General features: G+C 43.7%; 1 protein-coding gene across 6 annotated transcripts in view; it reads left to right on the top strand.

Moving 5' to 3' along the window:
* The first annotated feature begins 1218 nt into the window (after positions 1–1218).
* The window catches only part of SLC10A2 (solute carrier family 10 member 2), a 51064-nt gene continuing 32843 nt past the window's right edge, over positions 1219–19439 (top strand). For 3 of the 6 annotated variants that reach the window (XM_069602431.1, XM_069602435.1, XM_069602433.1), the window contains exons 1-5: positions 1354–1880; positions 8434–8552; positions 13261–13349; positions 15048–15223; positions 17577–17734. In XM_069602431.1, the coding sequence (XP_069458532.1) occupies positions 1504–1880; positions 8434–8552; positions 13261–13349; positions 15048–15223; positions 17577–17734 (919 nt within the window). In that variant the 5' untranslated portion in view covers positions 1354–1503. Of the gene's footprint in view, positions 1881–8433; positions 8553–13260; positions 13350–15047; positions 15224–17576; positions 17735–19439 lie in introns of all 6 variants that reach the window. The other 3 variants (XM_069602430.1, XM_069602432.1, XM_069602429.1) reach the window with 3 other exon arrangements.

Here is a 19439-nt window from a genome sequence, read left to right as displayed (position 1 = left end):
GATATGCAGATGCCTGGGGCCCGCCCCAGCCTTCCAGACTCAGAATCTGCATTTTAACAAGACCCTCTGTGATTCCTGAGTCCTCAGAGTTCAGAGAAACCCTTTTTTAAGGTATTTCTCTTAGTCTCCACCAGGCTAAACTAAGTTTCAGCTTTCCAGTTAATATCTGCTGGGCTCAGACAGTAAAGAAGCTGCCTGCAACCCAGGAGACCTGGGTTCAGTCCCTGGGTTGGGAAAATACTCTGGTGAAGGGAATAGCAACCCACTCCAGTCTTCTTGCCTGGAGAATCCCATGAACAGAGGAGCCTGGCAGGCTACAGTCCATGGGGTCACAAAGAGTCAGACATGACTGAGCGACTAACACTTTCATCTTACACTTCCACCCCTGAATAAAGCACCTCATTTCCTAGACCCTTAGTCCTCATCTGTAAAATGGGAATGCTAATGCTATTTAAGGTGTTAAATTGAATAATAAACTAGAGTTTGTCTTATAAATTACAAATCACAATCAAAACATTCAATTTTATTCTTGGGCTGCACCCTGACCCAACAATTGGGTTGTAAATCTTTGAGAAAAGGAAGAATTTCTGCTCTCCTTTTTTATCTTCTTTGAACCCTAAGGACAGCATTCTGCTTCAGAACCTCAGATCCCTATCCCCACCCCCAAAATTTTTAATCCCAGTTCCTGACACCCATCACTTTGACCTACTCCTCTGAGGTTCATCTCTCCAGAAAATTGTGTTATCTCTCTGGCCATGAAGCCCTTTGTTACCATGGTGATGCATAGATAATTATAACTGATGGGGCTTTTCTGGCCAGCCTTCCCACCAGACAACACAGAAAACATCCTACCCTTCTGTGTGTTACTCTCCCACAGGTGTGCAACAAGACCCTACAAGTTTCTCAAACTTAAATATTCCTTCCACAATCACTATAGACCAACACACACAGACAAGATCAATGTGGAAGGAAAACTATTTGGGGAGGAACTTGGTGGTCTGGGTTCTAGCACAAAGTCTGATACTGATCAGTAATTTGTCTCAAGGCACTGGACTCCTCAGGACCCAGTCCCCCCCTATTGCACAGAGATGAGACAGGCCCCTTCTGTAACAGTCCGAGTTGATTTTAAGTGTCACTTAGCTGAGATTATTTAACAAAGCTTCCCAGCATTAAACATTAACACAGCTCTTTTTATAATGCACAGTTCGTTATCATGCTAATAAATGATTAATTAGAATTCTCTGTCTGGGCCAATAATTTGGCAGGGCTTTTATGATTCATAATTTGTGCTGTGTTGTAAGGTTACCTCTCGAAACTGACATTCTAGCATTTATTGTTTTTTATTGCCTCTCTGAGGAGGCTTTGGAAGGAGACACCAGGTGACACATGTTTGAAAAGGGTTTAAAAGTTGGATGCAGCTGGAGTGGACGGTATTTATCCAGTAGGAGCAGTGGGCTGGAACTGCTGTGGACCTCAGTGAGCGTTTGAGCAGAACAGCCAGCAATGGATAACTCAATGGTCTGTTTGGCCAATGCAACAGTCTGCAATGGCACGTCCTGTCTGGTACCAGAAAGCAACTTCAACGCCGTTCTAAGTGCGGTCCTGAGCGCCGTCCTGACCACCCTGTTGGCTCTGGTGATGTTCTCCATGGGGTGCAACGTGGAACTCAAGAAATTCCTCGGGCACATAAAGCGGCCATGGGGCATCTGCATTGGCTTCCTCTGCCAGTTCGGGATCATGCCCCTCACGGGATTCATCCTCTCCGTGGCCTTTGACATCATCCCCATCCAAGCTGTAGTGGTCCTCATCATGGGATGCTGTCCGGGAGGGACTGCCTCCAACATCTTGGCCTATTGGGTGGATGGCGACATGGACCTGAGGTAAGATTTGTAAACCTCCCAGTACCGCATTAACGGCATTGAATTAACCTTCTCAGTAGCCTGTGGCGTCATGAATGCCTGTCTGCTCTGCCATGGATATGGGGTCCAGATGAGACAAGAGACAAAATGCCTTTAACTCGCCTTCCTGCCTGCCTGCTGAGCTGTGTGAATTTATGGGTTCTATTCTGTGTTCCTGTTTTTGAATCTAACTCAGTTAATTGCTGTTTCTCTTTGGGGAAAGAGTCCAAGTTTTTCCAAAAAAGAAATTCTTTCCAACCCAGAAGCTACACCTGAAAAAGTTTTCCTTGGTATCAGGAAAAACAAAAAACAAAACCTTTCTTTGTGGTGATGAGTCCTGAATGCAATCATGAAATCAAACTGTCCAGTAAACATCAGACCCTAGGATGAGACCATGACCAAACACAGCCAGTGTTTTTGGACCAGCTTTCTCTTGGTATAAACTCTAAAATATCATTTTTTCAAATGTACATTTGCTTCACTTCTACTGGCATTAAATTTAAAAAAAAAAGTCTATAGCAGTTTTTTAAAAAATTTGGCTTAACTTCCTATAAAACAAACAGAGGATGGTTTCTCTGCTTCCCACAGAGTAATCTTAATCGCAATGTTTGTCCATTTCATCCTATGCTAATCTGAACTAGCATTGAGGGGGAAAAAAACTAATCGGAATAAGGTGAAGCATTAATGGGAGGGGACCAAGAATTTTAAGGCCACAAGTTGAGTAGACAGATTTTTCCTTCCCTCACCATTCCTCATTTCCCGTGAAAGGTGTGCATGTCTGCAAACCACCTGGGTATCAGGGTAATGTGTGCTTATTAAACCCTGAGCAGTAGGCAACAGGCTCTGTTCACCCCCTCAGCAGCAACACTCAGAGAGACACTCACGGTGGAGAAATGTTTCACCGCAAACTGTCAAACTGGATTCCGGATTGACCCAGCACCAAGTGGACACGTGGGAGCCTGCCACCTCAAGCTCTGCTGGTGCCCATTTCTCCAGAAGCTTTAGAAAAATCCCACCAACCGTATATCTTCACGTTACATCTCTCTCACATAAGGAAGTACCATCTCTTCCCTGTAACAGATTTTTTTTTTTTTTCCTAATGAAAGTCCTGTGAAGAGCGAAGGATGGCAAGTGCTGTTCAGGTTTAGTTAATCTGTGAACCGCCATATAGCAATAAGGCCTCCTTACATTTCAGCTTAGTGTGACCCGGATAGAGGCACAGGGGTGGGAATCTACAAGCGAGTCGAGGGGGGTGAAGTGAGTTGAAGACAGGACTTTGCCACCAAACAGCTTTTATGTAATATTACGTAATGCAATTTTTCAACAAAATGAAAGAGCCTGTATCTCCATGTAAGGCTACACGTGTGATCATCTGTCTGTAAGACAGAAAAGTGTGTTTGGTGCTGAGTTGATCAGCTTTGGGGGTAGATTCCCTTCTGGGGGCTGAAACAGTAAAACCTTATCTAAATAAAGGTTCTCACTCACACTTTCCTGTGGCTTAAAGGAAATTCTATTTCTCTGGAAACAGGAGATCTGTTTTTATGTAATCTTGCTTCCCTTGCATAACAATTCCTGTAAGAATTAAAAATATTAAGAAATAAAAGAGCCAGAAGTAGAGTTTGAAATTGCAGTGGAAAACCCCCAGCTGAATCAGGGTAGATGAATCCTTCAGCAAGTCAGAAGAAGTCCTCTTATAGGACTGCGGTGTTGAAAATTAATTTTCATCCTGGAAAGTGTGCACTCCACTGATCCCCTTGTCTTATGAACAACACCAATACCCACACAGTGCAGTCATCATACCTCTCTAGCAATTTCACCTCTCTGGAACTCAAACAAGACCCAGTGAAAGACGTGGCACACCCAAAGTAAATCCTGCTTGATCTCATAACCATTCTTCACACAGGACCTACCTGCTTGCCCAAGTCTCAAGCTTTGCTGCACTTTTACCCAACACAGAAACAGGAAGTTGGGGGTGGGGGGCAAGCTATTAGAGGGGCAGGGTTGTGTCTCATGGCAGCAAGCTTCCACCAAATCCTGACCTCAATTTAAAGATTAAAATGCCTCCAAAGAGAAGAAGTCAACTCACAAAACATAGCAGCTCTTCTTTTTTGTGACCCCATGGACTGCAGCCCCGAGACTCCTCTGTCCATGGCATTCTCCAAGCAAGAATACTGGAGTGGGTATCCCCTTCTCCAGAGGATCCCAACCCAGGGATCAAACCCAGGTCTCCTGCATTGCAGGCAGATTCTTTACTGTCTGAGCCACCAGGGAAGCCCTCAGTTCTTTTAGGGACAGTCAGCTCTATGAACCCATCACCCAGAAGACACCACTGCATTTTAGTGGAAGAAGTAATACTGTATCAAGAATAATAATCCTTGAAAAGAGGTTACATTATACCACGATGAAGGCGATGAATTGCATTATGCCTTGCATCTGTTAGAGGAAAAACTGTTGAAATATTTTTCTTTAGAAAATATATTTTAGAAAAGTATACTTCTAAATATATTTTCTAACTTCAGAAAAATAGATTTTCTTTAGAGCAAATTAAGAAAGTGACATCTCAGCTACTGGGAAACAATTTGCCAACATTTTTTATTCTTTCCTTGTGAGCAGTGGATAACTAAAGGCTCATGATCATGTATGTGGATATAGTTCTATCTAACCTTTATATTTCCAGTTCTGTACTCTGGGGACTTAAATTCTAGCAATGGCAGCTGAGCTGTGATTGATTATACCAACAGGTACCTGCGCTAGTTGAGCAGATACCACGGAACAGGAGCAAATCAATATCATTTGGCTTTCACTTCCCTGGGTGTGGTTTCAGGGGGAAATCAAATTCTCTCTCCCTCACCCCATCATCTCTTCCAAAACCTGGGAAACTGAAAGTGAAATCACTCGGTCGTGTCCAACTCTTTGCAATACCATGGACTGCAGCCTACCACGCGTCTCTGTCCATGGGATTTTCCAGGCAAGAATACTGGAGTGGGTTGCCCTTTCCTTCTCCAGGGGATCTTCCCGACCCAGGGATCGAGCCCGGGTCTCCCGCATTGTAGGCAGAAGCTTTACTGTCTGAGCTGCCAGGGAAGTCATTAATTTGCAGTCTCTGGTGACTACACAGACACACACACACACACACGCGCGCGTGCGCATTACAAAATAGAGACCTTGCTAATAGAATCCTTGCCCACTGCCGTAGTAGTTCAGCTCCTTCACGCCAGTCTAGAAAGTTGTCGTGGGGATCTGCTCAGGAAACAGCTGTTTTCACCTGTTCTAGCCCTGTCACGGGTGCATTAGGCACAGAATGTCTCAGGGAGAAACAGAGGTGTTTTCAGGTGAATTAGCCAGAGGCCCAGGCTCACAGTTCTGGGAGTGAACACAGAGAGCCCAACCCCCTGTGTCTGCTCTATACGCAAAGTCGCCCTGTTTTTGAATCTCCCTTCTTTAACACTGGCTTGGGCACACCGCACGGGCTTCCCTGGTGGCTCAGGCCTTAAAGAATCCACCTGCAAAGCAGGAAACTGCCTGAAGTGCAGCAGATGGAATTTCGGTCCCTGGGTGGGGAAGATCCCCTGGAGAAGGAATGGCCACCCACTCCAGTTTTCCTGCCTGGAGAATCCCATGGACAGAGGAGACTGGCGGACTACAGTCCATGGGGTCCCAAGAGCCAGACAAGACTTAGCAAGCAAACCACTGCCATACCACCCAAGGGCTTATCCTTCCCATTTTCTTTTTTCTCACTTCTTGGGGGAATTGCTGCCTGTGCACCCGTTCTCCTGTTCGCCCCTAATTCCTTTATTGCTATGCACAGTCGACACTCCCTTCCATCATTTTCTAGGAAAGTAGGAAATTTTCTAGAAAAGTAGGGAAAGTTTCTAGATTTTCCTACCACGTCCTTTATTCTTTATCCAGGTGCCATTATATTTTTTTTACCTTCCAGCTTTGTATTCACTGTTATTTTAGTTGTTCTAGACTGACCCTCGGGCTTATCACAAATTCAAAGCAGTTCCTCCCATTTCAACCACATGTATGTCCAGCTCTCATTTAAGAATTAATTCAACACTATATGAATTTCACTCTATTTTTCCCCTCAAAAGAACCAAGCCTTGCCTCTCTCTGCAGCATTTCTTTTTATTTACTGGCAAACGCTTAGTAGACACTGTTAGGAGCCACTCACAGTATAAGCTCAGTTTAGTTCAGTTCAGTCACTCAGTCATGTCTGACTCATTGTGACCCCATGGACTGCAGCACACCAGGCCTCCCTGTCCATCACCTACACCCGGAGTTTACTCAAACTCATGTCCACTGAGTCGGTGATGCCATCCAACCAGTGTATTTTAATCCTCAAACTAATCCTCTGATAGGTTAGTATTAATGTTATTACTTTCTGCATTTGATAAATGATGAAATTAAGGCTCCAAACCTTGACAGAGGTAATAGTCAGTGTATGTGAGAGTCCAAATCAGAATCCAGATCTATCCATTTATCCCTGTCCAGACTCCGAGCCTCCGTTCCATGCTGATTCTATGTCATCGCTTCCACTGTCCAGCCTCACCTATATTCACTTCTTTTGCTGTTTCAAATTTGGTGTTTCATTTCTAATATGATTACAGTCTTTTGCAATTTTTATCACTGACTTCACCAAATTCCTCAGCATTCACTGAATTCTCATTTATTGCTTTCTTTCAATTCCAAAAGCGAAACAAGAAGGAAAAAACATTTTCCCTGGTAGTGAATAGGGCTAAGACAGGAATTTAAACCAAGTTTCTTTTTTTTCTTATCTTTTGTTTTCTCTTATTCCAACGTAAACGCAAACACATGGTATAGTATTTCCACTGCTGACCTCTTTGCTGTTTATTTTTGTTGCTGTTGTTCAGTCACTCAGTCGAGTCTGACTCTTTGCGACCCCATGGACTGCAAAACGCCAGGCTTCCCTGTCCTTCACCACCTCCCCGAGCTTACTCAAACTCATGTCCATTGAGTTGGTGATACCATCCAACCGTCTCGTCCTCTGTCGTCCGCTTCCCCTCCTGCCTTCTCCTCCTTGCTCTTTGCAGAACTTCTGATTTTTTATATAAAATGACCTTTTCCTTTTGTTAATTTATCCTCCTACGTTGCTCCTTAAAATCACTTATCTGAGTTGGTTTTCATCTCATTTCGAGTAGTTCAACCCTTCCATTCTCGTGCCCTCTGCAGTGATTTACCACTCCCGGTGGCCACTAAATCTAAACCGTCCCCTTCTCCAGCTCCTGCCTTGGCCCTGCTCCTGGCCCCTGTGAAACTGCTCTTGCCAAACTCAAAACCAGGATACAACTTCACAAATTGTCTTGGCAATGAGTCAGAATTGAAGCTCTTACAAAGAAATTTGAAAAAAAAAAAAAAAAAGGAGAGAAGCAGACTTCCTCTCAAAAGGTGTTCTCATGGTTGAAAACAAAAAGGACTCACCTTTCTCTTCGCTGTGATCTGGGTAATGAACACTGTCCCCTTCTCCACCCCGCTCTTGTCATCTCCACTCTGGAAAGCATATTGGATGTGCTGGAATAAAAGTAATTTGATTATGGGGATAACTTTAAATCCATCCTAATTTATTTTTTAAAATAAAAGATAAAAAAGAGAATGACAAAGGAGGAGAGGGGGGAAAAATTGTCTATGAACTCCAGGATTTTACTTATAAGTAGGATCAAGCACTGTTTATGACAAATTACCTTCTTATTCTGGCATAGAACTCTGCCTTTAGCATCCTCTCGTGTATCTAAGTTAAGGTAACCTGTCACCATAATAGACTGAACCTCTTGGAAATACTTTACGTATATCCTCAGCATTGGTTACTGTTACACTATTTTAGCTCTATTAAGACAAATTTTTTTTTCTAAATCCTTTAAACATATTTCAAATGAGTTCATTCTGTTGTTTGTTTTTTTTTTTTTGTCAAAAAAAAAGATTATCAGGCAAGTTAAGCCCCCTGATAAACATTGCCCTATTCTTTATTTTGCAAAAACTGGGGTTCTCAGGGCGGCATGCCCAAGCACCTTGTACCTCGTTTAACAATGAGTTTAAGTTGTCACAAAATATCTTCTCTGATGCTTAAGAAGCAATGGAAAGTGAAAGTGTCAGTTGCTCTCCTGTCTGACTCTTTGTGAACCCCACGGACCGTAGCCCACCAGGTTCGTCTGTCCATGGGATTCTCCAGGCAAGAATACTGGAGTGGGTTGCCATTTCCTTCTCCAGGGGATCTTCCCGACTCAGGAATTGAACCTGAGTCTCCCGCATTGCAGGCAGATCCTTTAATGTCTGAACCACCAAGGGAGGCCCGAGAAGCAATGGGGAGGGAGACAGAATAGAAAGGGACTCAGTACAGATCTCACCATCTTGTCCCTGGTGTGGCCTGCACAGGACATGTATATTTCCATCCATCAGACCGGATGGTACGGTTTGGAGAGAGTCTTTGGCAGGACTTTCTGAGCATGGGTTGAGAAAGGAAACCACCTCTCCCCTGCAAAGCCCAGGTGACCGTGTCAACTGGCCCATTTCCTTCCAGCGTCAGCATGACCACCTGCTCCACGCTGCTCGCCCTGGGGATGATGCCGCTGTGCCTGTTAATCTACACCAAAATGTGGGTCGACACGGGGATGATCGTGATTCCCTATGATAACATAGGTAAGTCACTTGGCAGGCCAGACCCTGAGCCTGGCCAGGCTCCCCTCTGCTTGCCCCTGGCTAGCTTCTCAGGCCAGGCTCAGCCTCAGCTAGACCTCACCTCTCACATCCTCTATAGTCTGTGCATGCTTGCTCTTTGGAAGAAAAGTTAGGACAAACCTAGGCAGTGTATTAAAAAGCAGAGGCATCACTTTGCCAAAAAAGTTCCATATAGTCAAGGATACGGTTTTTCCAGTAATCATGTCTGGATGTGAGAGTTGGACCCATAAAGAAAGCTGAGCACTGAAGAATTGATGCTTTTGAACTGTGGTGTTGGAGAAGACTATTGAGAGTCCCTTGGACTGCAAGGAGATCCAATCAGTCCATCCTAAAGGAGATCAGTCCCGAATATTCACTGGAAGGACTGATGCTGAAGGTGAGGCTCCAGTACTCTGGCCACCTGATGTGAAGAACTGACTCATTTGAAAAGACCCTGATGCTGGGAAAGATTGAAGACAGGGGGGAAAGGGGGTGACAGAGGATGAGATGGTTGGATGGCATCACTGACTCAGTGGACATGAGTTTGAGCAAAACTCCTTGAGATACTGAAGGACAGGGAAGCCTGGTGTACTGTAGTCCATGGGGTCTGCAAAGAACCAGACATGACTTAGTGACTGAATAACAGCAAAGGACGTTAGGACAAGTCTTGCCTGCGTTTGAATGAGGATTAGCAGAATCTGAATTCCAAACCTTGATCCCATGGGAGAATCAGTTTTTTCCTCCACTGAAATCACCAGGGAGAGGGGCTGATGGGAGGGACCCCTGGGCACAGCCGTCTGGACCTAAGGAGACTGGAGCCTCGTGCTCAGGAGGCTCTGTCCTTCCCATAACCCAGAGCACAACTAATCCAGGGGGAATGAGTTTGCTCCCAAATACTCAAGTTAAAGAAATCCAGAAAAACATTCCACTAATGATTTCAAAAGAGGGCACCCAGGAAGCAACAGCCGTGAGAAGCCTTCAGGTGAAACACGCTGTTTATAACTGTCCCCTGGGGACTGTGTCTTGATTCAGAAGATGGACTACTGACCCAGCTTGTATATCTGGTCCCAGGAGTCCAGTGTGCGAGCTGTAACTCTATGTCCACCCGTCTCAGCTCCCAGATGCTCACCTCGACACCCAAAGGGCTTTTTCCTATTTCTAGGGGAACAAATAATGGTGGAGATTAGGTCCCTGGTGGAACGTGGGGTGAAGGGCAGGACAGGATAGTTCCTGGTCTACAAAAAGCAGGTATTGGCCAGAACCAGGACCATCGCAGCTGAGATGTGGGTGAGTTAGTACATCAGGACCCATCGCTGGTATGCTAAGAGTCTCTTCTCTGCTGCCCTTGGAGATACGCGTCTCCCTAGTGGGCTGCCACAAAGAGGTGTGGAAGTCCCATGGAAGGGCGCAAGTGAGCAAAGACTGAATGGTGCCTCAGAAAGATTCTTGGTTGTAAAAAGGATTCCTGTTGGCATGGGAAGCTGTCCTAGGTGGCTTCCATGTCTAAGAAAGATTGGTTCTGTGATTTAAAAAAAAAAAAAAAACATGAATCAGGTCTACACAACTGAATCAGAACAAACTTTGGCACACCCCCTGGGGACAATCTGTATTGTAGTATCTTCAGATGGTCTCTACTTTCTCTCTATTCCTACCTCGGCCGTTAGACAACCCCTTCCCCATCCCTCCCCCAAAAACGGTTCTTTTTGGCACACGTGTTCAGTATGGGATTTCTCCTCCGGTGGTCCTTCTACTAACCCCAGGGAACTCCTTCCTGCCAGGTGTCATCCAAGCAGGCCTTAGCTGACCCTGCACAACCACCTGCCTGGGCCTCATGCTGCTCAGCCCCCAGTCTGCTGCCTGGGAAGGTTGCAATTTGTGTGAGTGGTATACACTTCTCACAGAACCTGTCTGCTGAATGAGAATTTTTAATTCTAAATCACTTGTTGTTTAAGAAAAAAATTAAGTCTTAAAGTATCCTCCTCTTAATATTCATTCCCTTCTGGGAAATGCCCCATGGCAATATTGGGAAATTCTAACTACAGTGTGAATGATTGATAGCAAGGTAAAGAAAGTGAGAAAGAGTCATTAGTACCCCAAAGGAGAAAGACGTCATCATGCAAGACATGAAGGGCAAAAAAGAAAAGAAAATTGAAGAGAAACAGAGAGGAAAAGATTTTAAAAATCTTCAGTGAGAGCCTGCCAAACAAAGATATTAACTCCGCTTATTCACCATTTTGTCCGGGCCTGTTTTCCAACCTAATTGTCTTGCTATCCTTTAATGTGTAAAACACACAACCTGATTAATTAGCAAGACGTTATCCCAACTTTTTCAACAAGTCAATTTAGGCTCAGGGCATATGTTTAATTTGTCCAAGATGACGGGGAAGCTGGGAGTAGCCCTCCCGTCTGCTCTCACCCTGCTCCGTGGGCAGGGCCATTGTGCCCAGTTCCCATACAGTGCTTCCGACGTTCTGGTAACTCAGCAAACACGCCCTGAGTCCCTTCAGAGGATGAGAGCTAGGTAGAGACCAAGGCCACTTGCGCAGCCAGTAACACCGCAAACGCTGCAGCAAGCTGCTGTTTCTCCTCCTCCCTCAAAGCATTTGAAGAAGTCTAGGAATCTAGGACCAGGAACCGTGCATCCACTTCACCATCAGATTCTCACATCAGCACCGTGAGACAGAATGCCACCCATTCCACAGATGGGGAAACCAAGGCTCAGGGCCATAAAGGACTCACAGTTCTCACAGCTTGTAAATAAGGTCCCGCTCTGGGTCTGTCTGGCTCCAGGTTCCACCACGTGACTCTGTTCCCCATTCTCTTTCCTTCTCTTTTTTTCTTTCTCCCTTCTTCCCTCCGGTACCTGCCATGTAAACTTGATTAAAGACCCAGTTACGGTTCAAATGGCATGACTGTAAGCAGATGCTTTCACATCAAAATAGACGGGGATTTGCCACAGAGAGCTCAGGCACACGGAGGATAAGGTACACAAGATCCATCCTGCTGGGGAGTAAAGGATGGCAACAACCCACCTTTCCAGGCGGGAGTCCTACACTCTGAAAGAGACGAAGGGCAAAGTGTGTCTTTTCCAGCCAACTCTGAGTCAACTTTCAAACTTTATGCAGTCCCGTATGGATCAAGAGAGGAAATGCAATTCTGCCATTGACTTGAGCAGCTGGTCCTGCTTGCGTGCGTATCCTGTAGCCTCAGGCTGCCCCCAAAAGATAAAGACTCAGCAAGGAGGGGCCGAACATGGAGCTGGGCTGCCTTTGCACAGAACCAGCATGTGACAAATATATCATCAAAGCCCAATCACACTCACATTCCAATCGCAGTATCGGTCCCCAGATGGAAGACGCTACAGGACGGTTGACGTGCATCAGCATGGTTTTCCTTTAAGGCGGACAAACATCCCTTTAGGGAACAGTCTGGAGACCCAGAGGAAGACTGTTCCTCCCAAGAGCGGGATACAAGGGCCTCCAAAGGGGGTTTTTCTAGGAGCTCTTACCAGTATGTCCATCAGTGACCCTTTTTCATTTCCTTTATTCCACCATTTTCTCCTTCTTCTTTCATTCCTATTTTTCTTTTTTCTTTCCCTGCTCTTGGTACGCTTAGCTATTACTTAATCCCATTGTGTAATTTCTGGGAAAAAGTCATTGCAGACCCTTATACTGCCAGGAGGGCCAGAAGGCTGCAAAGACAGTATGTTTTTATCACTATTATATTTGTTTTAAATTGACATTTACAGCCCTGGAATCTAGAATCCATTTCCCAGTCCTAGTTCAATCTACTCCAGTACCAAGCAACACCCACTCTCAGAATTGCATTATTCGACTCCACTTTCTCCTGGTGCTTTAAAAGGATGTCTGAAAAAGAAACAGCCTGTGAGAAGTTACAAGTTGTATGGTGGTATATTACATAAAAGCAGCCATTGGACAAATGAGTGTTAAGTAATAAGGAGAAACAAACCACATGTCACAAGAACAGCAATAAATTTAACATGGAGAAATTGAAGTATGACTCTTTTATCTGGCTGGGTGAGCACGTTCCTGCAAAGAAGTATAATTACTTGAGAGGTCGCCAAATATATTATCTCATGGAAAATTTAAAGCATGCTTTTTCAACCTATTGTCTCACCTCTCTGCTGCAGGTTTGAATCACCCTAGTCAATCTTAACTCAAAGTCATTAGCCACAGAATGCCTGCAGAATCCTGAACTTTTTTCTTTTATTTCTGCTACTGTGAAGTAACAGACAGATGTTAATTATCATCCTTGTACACCTCAAGAATACACACACACACACACACACACACACACTTTGAAAAGTCATTTTTCATAGGATATAAAACTCCAAAGCCAAATAAGCCGACAACTTGAAACTGTCGATGCTGACAAGCTGAAACTAAAAGATATCAACTGATAGTATAAGGAAGTCCAAAAAAATAAATCTAGGATATAAGAAAAGGATTTATATCATCAATACAATCGATTTTTCCACCAGCAATATTGAATTATTTACTGGAGTAGGTGAAGAAGTAGAGTTTGGGGGAGGTTGTTTGTTTTTCAGTCATTTAGTGTATTCAAGAAAGGAGTCTGATCTATATCCTAACCCTTTTGGAGGCCGCTCATTCTTGTTTGCATCTTGCCTGTGCTGCGCGCTGTCAGTCACGCCGCTCTCCGTCACCTTCAGGTATATCTCTGGTGGCTCTTGTTGTTCCCGTCTCCGTGGGAATGTATGTTAACCACAAGTGGCCCCGTAAAGCCAAGATCATCCTTAAGGTAAGCATCCCATGTCACTCGTGGCACAGGCATCATACTCAGTGCCCCAACGTGTGTGCTGCAATGACGCATCTCTCCATCAGCTGAACTGGTTTTCTCACTGGATCAGAAAGCGCCTTCTAAGGGGCCTTTGTTTGTAGACATGCAGCCCACTCCTCTGGAATGCCCTTCCCTGTCCACATGGCAAGTTTCTATCCACCCTTTGGTATTCCCAGTTCACCCATTCAAATGCCGCCTCTTGACTTTTTTCTATTCTGTACACGCACAGCACTTTATTTTACTTCTGCTATGTGGGTTTGTTGGAGAAGGCGATGACACCCCACTCCAGTACTCTTGCCTGGAAAATCCCATGGATGCAGGAGCCTGGTGGGCTGCAGTCCATGGGGTCGCCAAGAGTCGGACACGACTGAGTGACTTCCCTTTCACTTTTCACTTTCATGCATTGGAGAAGGAAATGGCAACCCACTCCAGTGTTCTTGCCTGGAGACTCCCAGGGATGGGGGAGCCTGGTGGGCTGCTATCTATGGGGTCACACAGAGTCGGACATGACTTAAGTGACTTAGCAGCAGCAGCAGCAGCAGCAGCATGTTGGTTTGTATTATAAAATATATCCAGACAGCTGTCTTAGAAAATAGGTCATGTCTTTCCCTCCCCTGTATCTGTATCGCCAATCCAGGCAATTGATAGATTTTATATTTATATACATATATATGTGTGTGTGTATGTGGGTAAGTGTATATATATAGATATAAAAATATATTAAATATATAATGTGTGTATATTGCACACATATATAGATAGAAATTATATATATATATATATACACACACACACACAAATGATAATATATATAATGAGTAACCATTCATTCCCTTTTACCAACTATATTCTAACCAGATGAGATGGACATAGATGATACAGATATATAGACATGGGCCGTATGTATGGCTGAATCCCTTCTCTGTTCGCCTGAAACTATCACAACACTGTTAATTGGCCACACCCCAATACAAAATAAAAAGTTCAAAAGGAAAAAAAAAAGATGTATATATATATGGACAGATTCCACTTCCCAGTGGGTAAAATAAGCCATTTAGTGTTCTTTTTTTCCTCTCAAATATATATATATATATATATATATATATATATATATATATCTCATCTCCATTTTTTTCTTTTTCTAATGTGAAAAGGAGAAAGCAATAACACTGGTTTGGCTCTCCCATGCCTTTTTAACTTTCAGAGTTTCATCTCCATTTTCTCATTACCAAGACAATCATAAAAGGTGATTAGGGCAGGATTTCATCTTCAATCCTAGATGAAAAAGTTGTGACTCAGAGAGGTTTCATGACTGACCTAAGGAAGGCGGGCAGAGGGAGGTGAATTTGGAAGCCAGGTCTTCTGATTCTTCCTAGAGTGGGTTCTCCCTGCCGTGACAAGGATGATTTGCAAGTAGAACATCTTCTTCGGGCTAACTGAGATTAACAGCAGGTCCTATAAATCTTCCTATAACTGGAAGTGTGGAGCAAGCACCAGCATTTCCCATGGGTCTACCACGACCATCGAGCAAGAGACACCCAGAGGGGTGACTGTTCTCATTTTCCCAGAAGGACAGAGAGCCTTAGGCTTCTTCTCCCAAAAGAGTACTTGAGTTTGCTTTGACTCACGATTGTTGCTACTGTTGTGTCTTTCTTCCAGATTGGATCCATCACAGGCGCCCTGCTCATAGTGCTCATAGCCGTGGTTGGAGGCGTGCTCTACCAGAGCGCCTGGATCATAGAGCCCAAACTTTGGATCATAGGAACCATATTTCCCATAGCTGGCTACTCCTTAGGGTTTGTTCTGGCCAGAATCGCTGGTCAGTCCTGGCACAGGTATGGTGTTTTTAGTAAGTCAGACTAGGAATTTTCTTCTGTAATAGCCACTGTATTCTGCTCCGTGTGGGTGTGTGCACACACGCTCAGCCGTGTCCACCTCTTTGCAACCTCACGGACTGTAGCCCGCCAGGCTCCTCTCTCCCTGAAATTTCTCAGGCAAGAATACTAGAGTGGGTTGCCTTTTCCTCCTCCAAGAGATCTTCCTGATCCAGGGATCAAACCTGCATCTCCTGCATCAGCAGGCAGATTCTTTACCGCTGAGCCCCCTGGGAAGCCCAGCTCATTTGCTAGGGCTGCTCAAACAAAGCACCAAAACCTGAGAGGCTGCAACAGCAGAAATTTGTCCCCCAGCTCTAGAGGATAGATGTCCAGAATCTGGGTGCCAGCAGGATTGGTCCTTTATGAGGAATGAAGGGGAGTCTGTTCAGGTCCCTCCCCTTGGCTGATGGATGCGTCTTCCTGCTTCTCCTCACATTGCCTTCTTTCTAAGGATGTCTCTATGTTCATATTCCCCCTTTTTATAAGGACACTGGTTGTATTGAACTAGGGTACATCCAGATCATCTGTCTTCACTATTAATAATTGTATCTTTAGTGACCTTATCTCCAAATAGTGTCAAAATCTGAGGTCCCCAGGGTTAGGACCTTAAGCATATGCATCTAGGAAAATACAGTTCAACCTAGAACAGCTGCAAATACAGGGCAAATTCAAAATTTCTCACCTATCATAACAGTCACCCTATTTCTGAATACATCACTCTGAGTAGATGCATTCATTCCTAAATTACGCACATTCCCCAGAGAGACAACACTGACTGCCTCTTGTTGTTCAAATCCTCCTGGACCCCTCCCCATACAGTGCCTGTTGAGCTCTTCTGCAGTCACATACTCTTATTCTCCAAACAAAATGACTTCAGCAGAAGCATCCACATTGGCCTTGTGACCTACAAGGCTCCTCTAGATGAACTCATGACCCACACAGGTTTTAGCACATGTGGGCCTGCTACAAGGAAGGATATTTCATCTCCAACCAGCACATAGGAATGTAGTTTTATTTTATAATTTTTATTTATATAAAATTTATTCAGTATTATGTTAAATAGGTATATATTACTTATAAATGAATATTATCCAATATATTAAATGTAACATAAGTAAATTATACATATGTGCACTATAGAAATTGATGACAAGATGTTGTCTACTGCTCAGAGAGTAAAATAAGCTAACTGTTGTTCCTTGTTCCTCTGGACCAGAAATATTATAAACCTCAATTTTTTTAATATTATAAACCTCAAATTTTTTTTAAAGAGGAGAAAACAGTAACAGCAGCTTTTGTTTACACAAGACTTTTTAACGTTTATTTTTTAATTTGATTTTATTTTTATTTGGAGGATAAGTACTTTATAATTAGTGATGGTTTGTGCCATCCATCACCATGAATCAGCCACAGGCTGATGTCCCCTCCCTCTTATACACCTCCCACCTCCCTCCCTATCTCACCCCTCTAGGTTGTCATAGAGGTTTCATAGAGGCAAATATCCATTTTCTCATTATTACAGCAATCATTAGGGTGACTAGAGTAAGATTTCATCTATGTATATGTAGAGAAAAGATAAAATATCTATATTATCTAATTATATATTAATAAGTTACATGTTTGTCTAATATAAATAAAACAATATGAATAAATGCATTAAAACAGATATATTTATACATGCATATATAAGTACTTGTTCTCACGTCTGCTTTTCTTTCTGGAGTAATTTCTTTTTTAGAATAATTTAGTGTTGTGTTAGCTTCCAGCGTACAGCAAAGTGATTGTTATACATATGTGCATATTATTTTTCAAATTCTTTTCCATTATAGGTTGTTAGAAGATATTGAGGGTTTCCCAGGTGGCTCCGTGGGTAAAGAATCCACCTGCAATGCAGGAGACGCAGGAGACATAGGTTCAATCCCTGGGTCTGGGAGATCCCCTGGATGAGGGCAAGGCAACCCACTCCAGTATACTTGCCTGGAAAATCCCATGGACAGACGAGCCTGATGGGCTACAGGCTATGGGGTCGCAGAGTCGGACACGACTGAAGCGGCGGAGCAGACATGCACGCGCAAGATATTGACTATAGTTCCCTGCGTAGCGGGTCCCCTTGTTGATTATCTCCTTTATATCTAGTGGCAGGTATCTGCTAATCCCAAACTCCTGGTTTACCCCTCCCCGCCCTCCGCCATCCCCTTTGGTAACCGTAAGTTTTCTACGCTCATAGCTGCTTCTAATGTTACACAATAACAAAGCAGCAACACCCAGAACAAACCGGTGGAAACTCTGGTTCTCTGGACCTCTCCTTCAGGTGCCGAACCGTCGCTTTGGAAACAGGGATGCAGAACACACAGCTGTGCTCCACCATCGTGCAGCTCTCCTTCACCCCCGAGGAGCTCAACCTCATATTCACCTTCCCCCTCATCTACAGCATCTTCCAGATCGTCGCGGCAGCACTGTTCCTGGCAGGTGAGGAGCACTCACACTCACGCTCCACGGGGATGGCTTCTCTGAGGAATCCGGCAGTTGCCAGGAGGGCAGTCTTTAATTCCCTGTTCCTGGCAGTGAAATAAGTGGGTGGTAAACGTCGCCCATATTATGATGACTTGATATTAAGCATATCAAGATGATGTACTGAGAAAAGTGATTCCCTGGAGTAGGAAATGGCAACCCATTCCAGTGTTCTGGCCTGAGAAATTTCATGGACTGGAGGGTTACAGTCCACGGGGTCACAAAGGTCAGATACAGTGAGTGACTGAGCATGCACACACACACACTCACACACACACACATATAGCTTATTTTATCAGAAAATTGGTGTAACAACAGACATTTATGAGGCTAAGTTATACTGGAAGACATATACATGTGCACATACTATTTTTATATGTATATATTTATTTATATATATTTTCAGTAGCCATACAATTGAAACAGTTGAAGCACACTCATTCTTTATTTCAAGTACGAGGAATAGCAAGTCTGATTTTCTTTTTTTTATTCTAACGTAGCATATAGCTTTGATCCATTAGCCCTTGCCACTTGCCAGCCTTCACCCGCCTGAAACTTTTCTCAACATTTTCTTATGACTGGTGATATCTGACCTTTGTTTTCAAACTCTGGTTTTGTTTATTTTTAATAAAGAAACTTCATCTTTAAGCTTCATGGCACTTTAACAGGGACAGCATAGTGAAGGCGGATGAAAAATTAACATGACCCTTAAGTGATCCAGTGACCAGAGGTACAGTTTGGCTTTTTCACTTAGCTCCAGTAGGTATTCAACTGGCCCATGGGAGCTAATCGTTCTCCACGCTGCAGTCTTAAATGTCATTCTCGAAGCACAGTTTTCCTTCCTAGAATAGGACCCTCTGGATCCATTAGAAACGTTCCGCTGAGTTATCACCAATCCAGGACAGAGGGCTACGTGGCCTAATTACCTCGTTTTCTCTTTGTTGGCGATGCACCCAATTTGGTGCACTGTGGGATTTTTCCAAATAACTACTAGCAGCATCTACCAGACAAACCAGAGAAAGTAGACTGGTGATAGGACAGTCATATAGATTTACTAGTTAGATAACTAATTCAACAGGGATTAAGAGATAAGCTGAAGGAATAATGGAAAAGTGGGTAATAGCATTGGTCTTATATTTTGCCACAGTTTTAGCAGCAAGAATATAAACAAGGAGGCGCTTCTCCTAAGGACATGCAGTGCTGAGAAACATATTTTGGTGAAAAGATTATAAGTCAAAATGTTTTTTTGACCAATGAAAGGAAAGAGGGACAGGAAGAGGGAAGGAAAAAAGGAAGGAGGAAATAGTTTGGTTAAATAAAATCAGTGCTAAGGTGAGGATTCCTGGCTCAAAACAGTTCATAATAAAAGCAGAATATTTTAATTAACCACAAGTTCAATTCAGTAGAGTCAGTAGCTCAGTGGCTTCGAAACTTATAGATTAGAAGTGTGGGGACCAACCATGGAGATACTGATTTTAACATATTAAGACCTTGGAAGCAGGCAGTTGTCTTTCTCAGCTGCGTGTCATCACAAGAGTTGGTGTTTACTGATCTCTTGGTCATCTCCCAAGGTGGTAGTACACACTTGAGCATTTTATCTCACAATTGCCCTATGAGATAGATAGCACTATTATATCAATTTTAAGTGTGAGGTACTGGAATC

This window comes from Ovis canadensis, chromosome 10, assembly GCF_042477335.2.
Source record: "Ovis canadensis isolate MfBH-ARS-UI-01 breed Bighorn chromosome 10, ARS-UI_OviCan_v2, whole genome shotgun sequence".
Lineage (NCBI taxonomy): Eukaryota > Metazoa > Chordata > Mammalia > Artiodactyla > Bovidae > Ovis > Ovis canadensis.
Note: the sequence above shows the minus strand (reverse complement) of the source record. Positions and strands in the feature narration are given on the sequence as shown.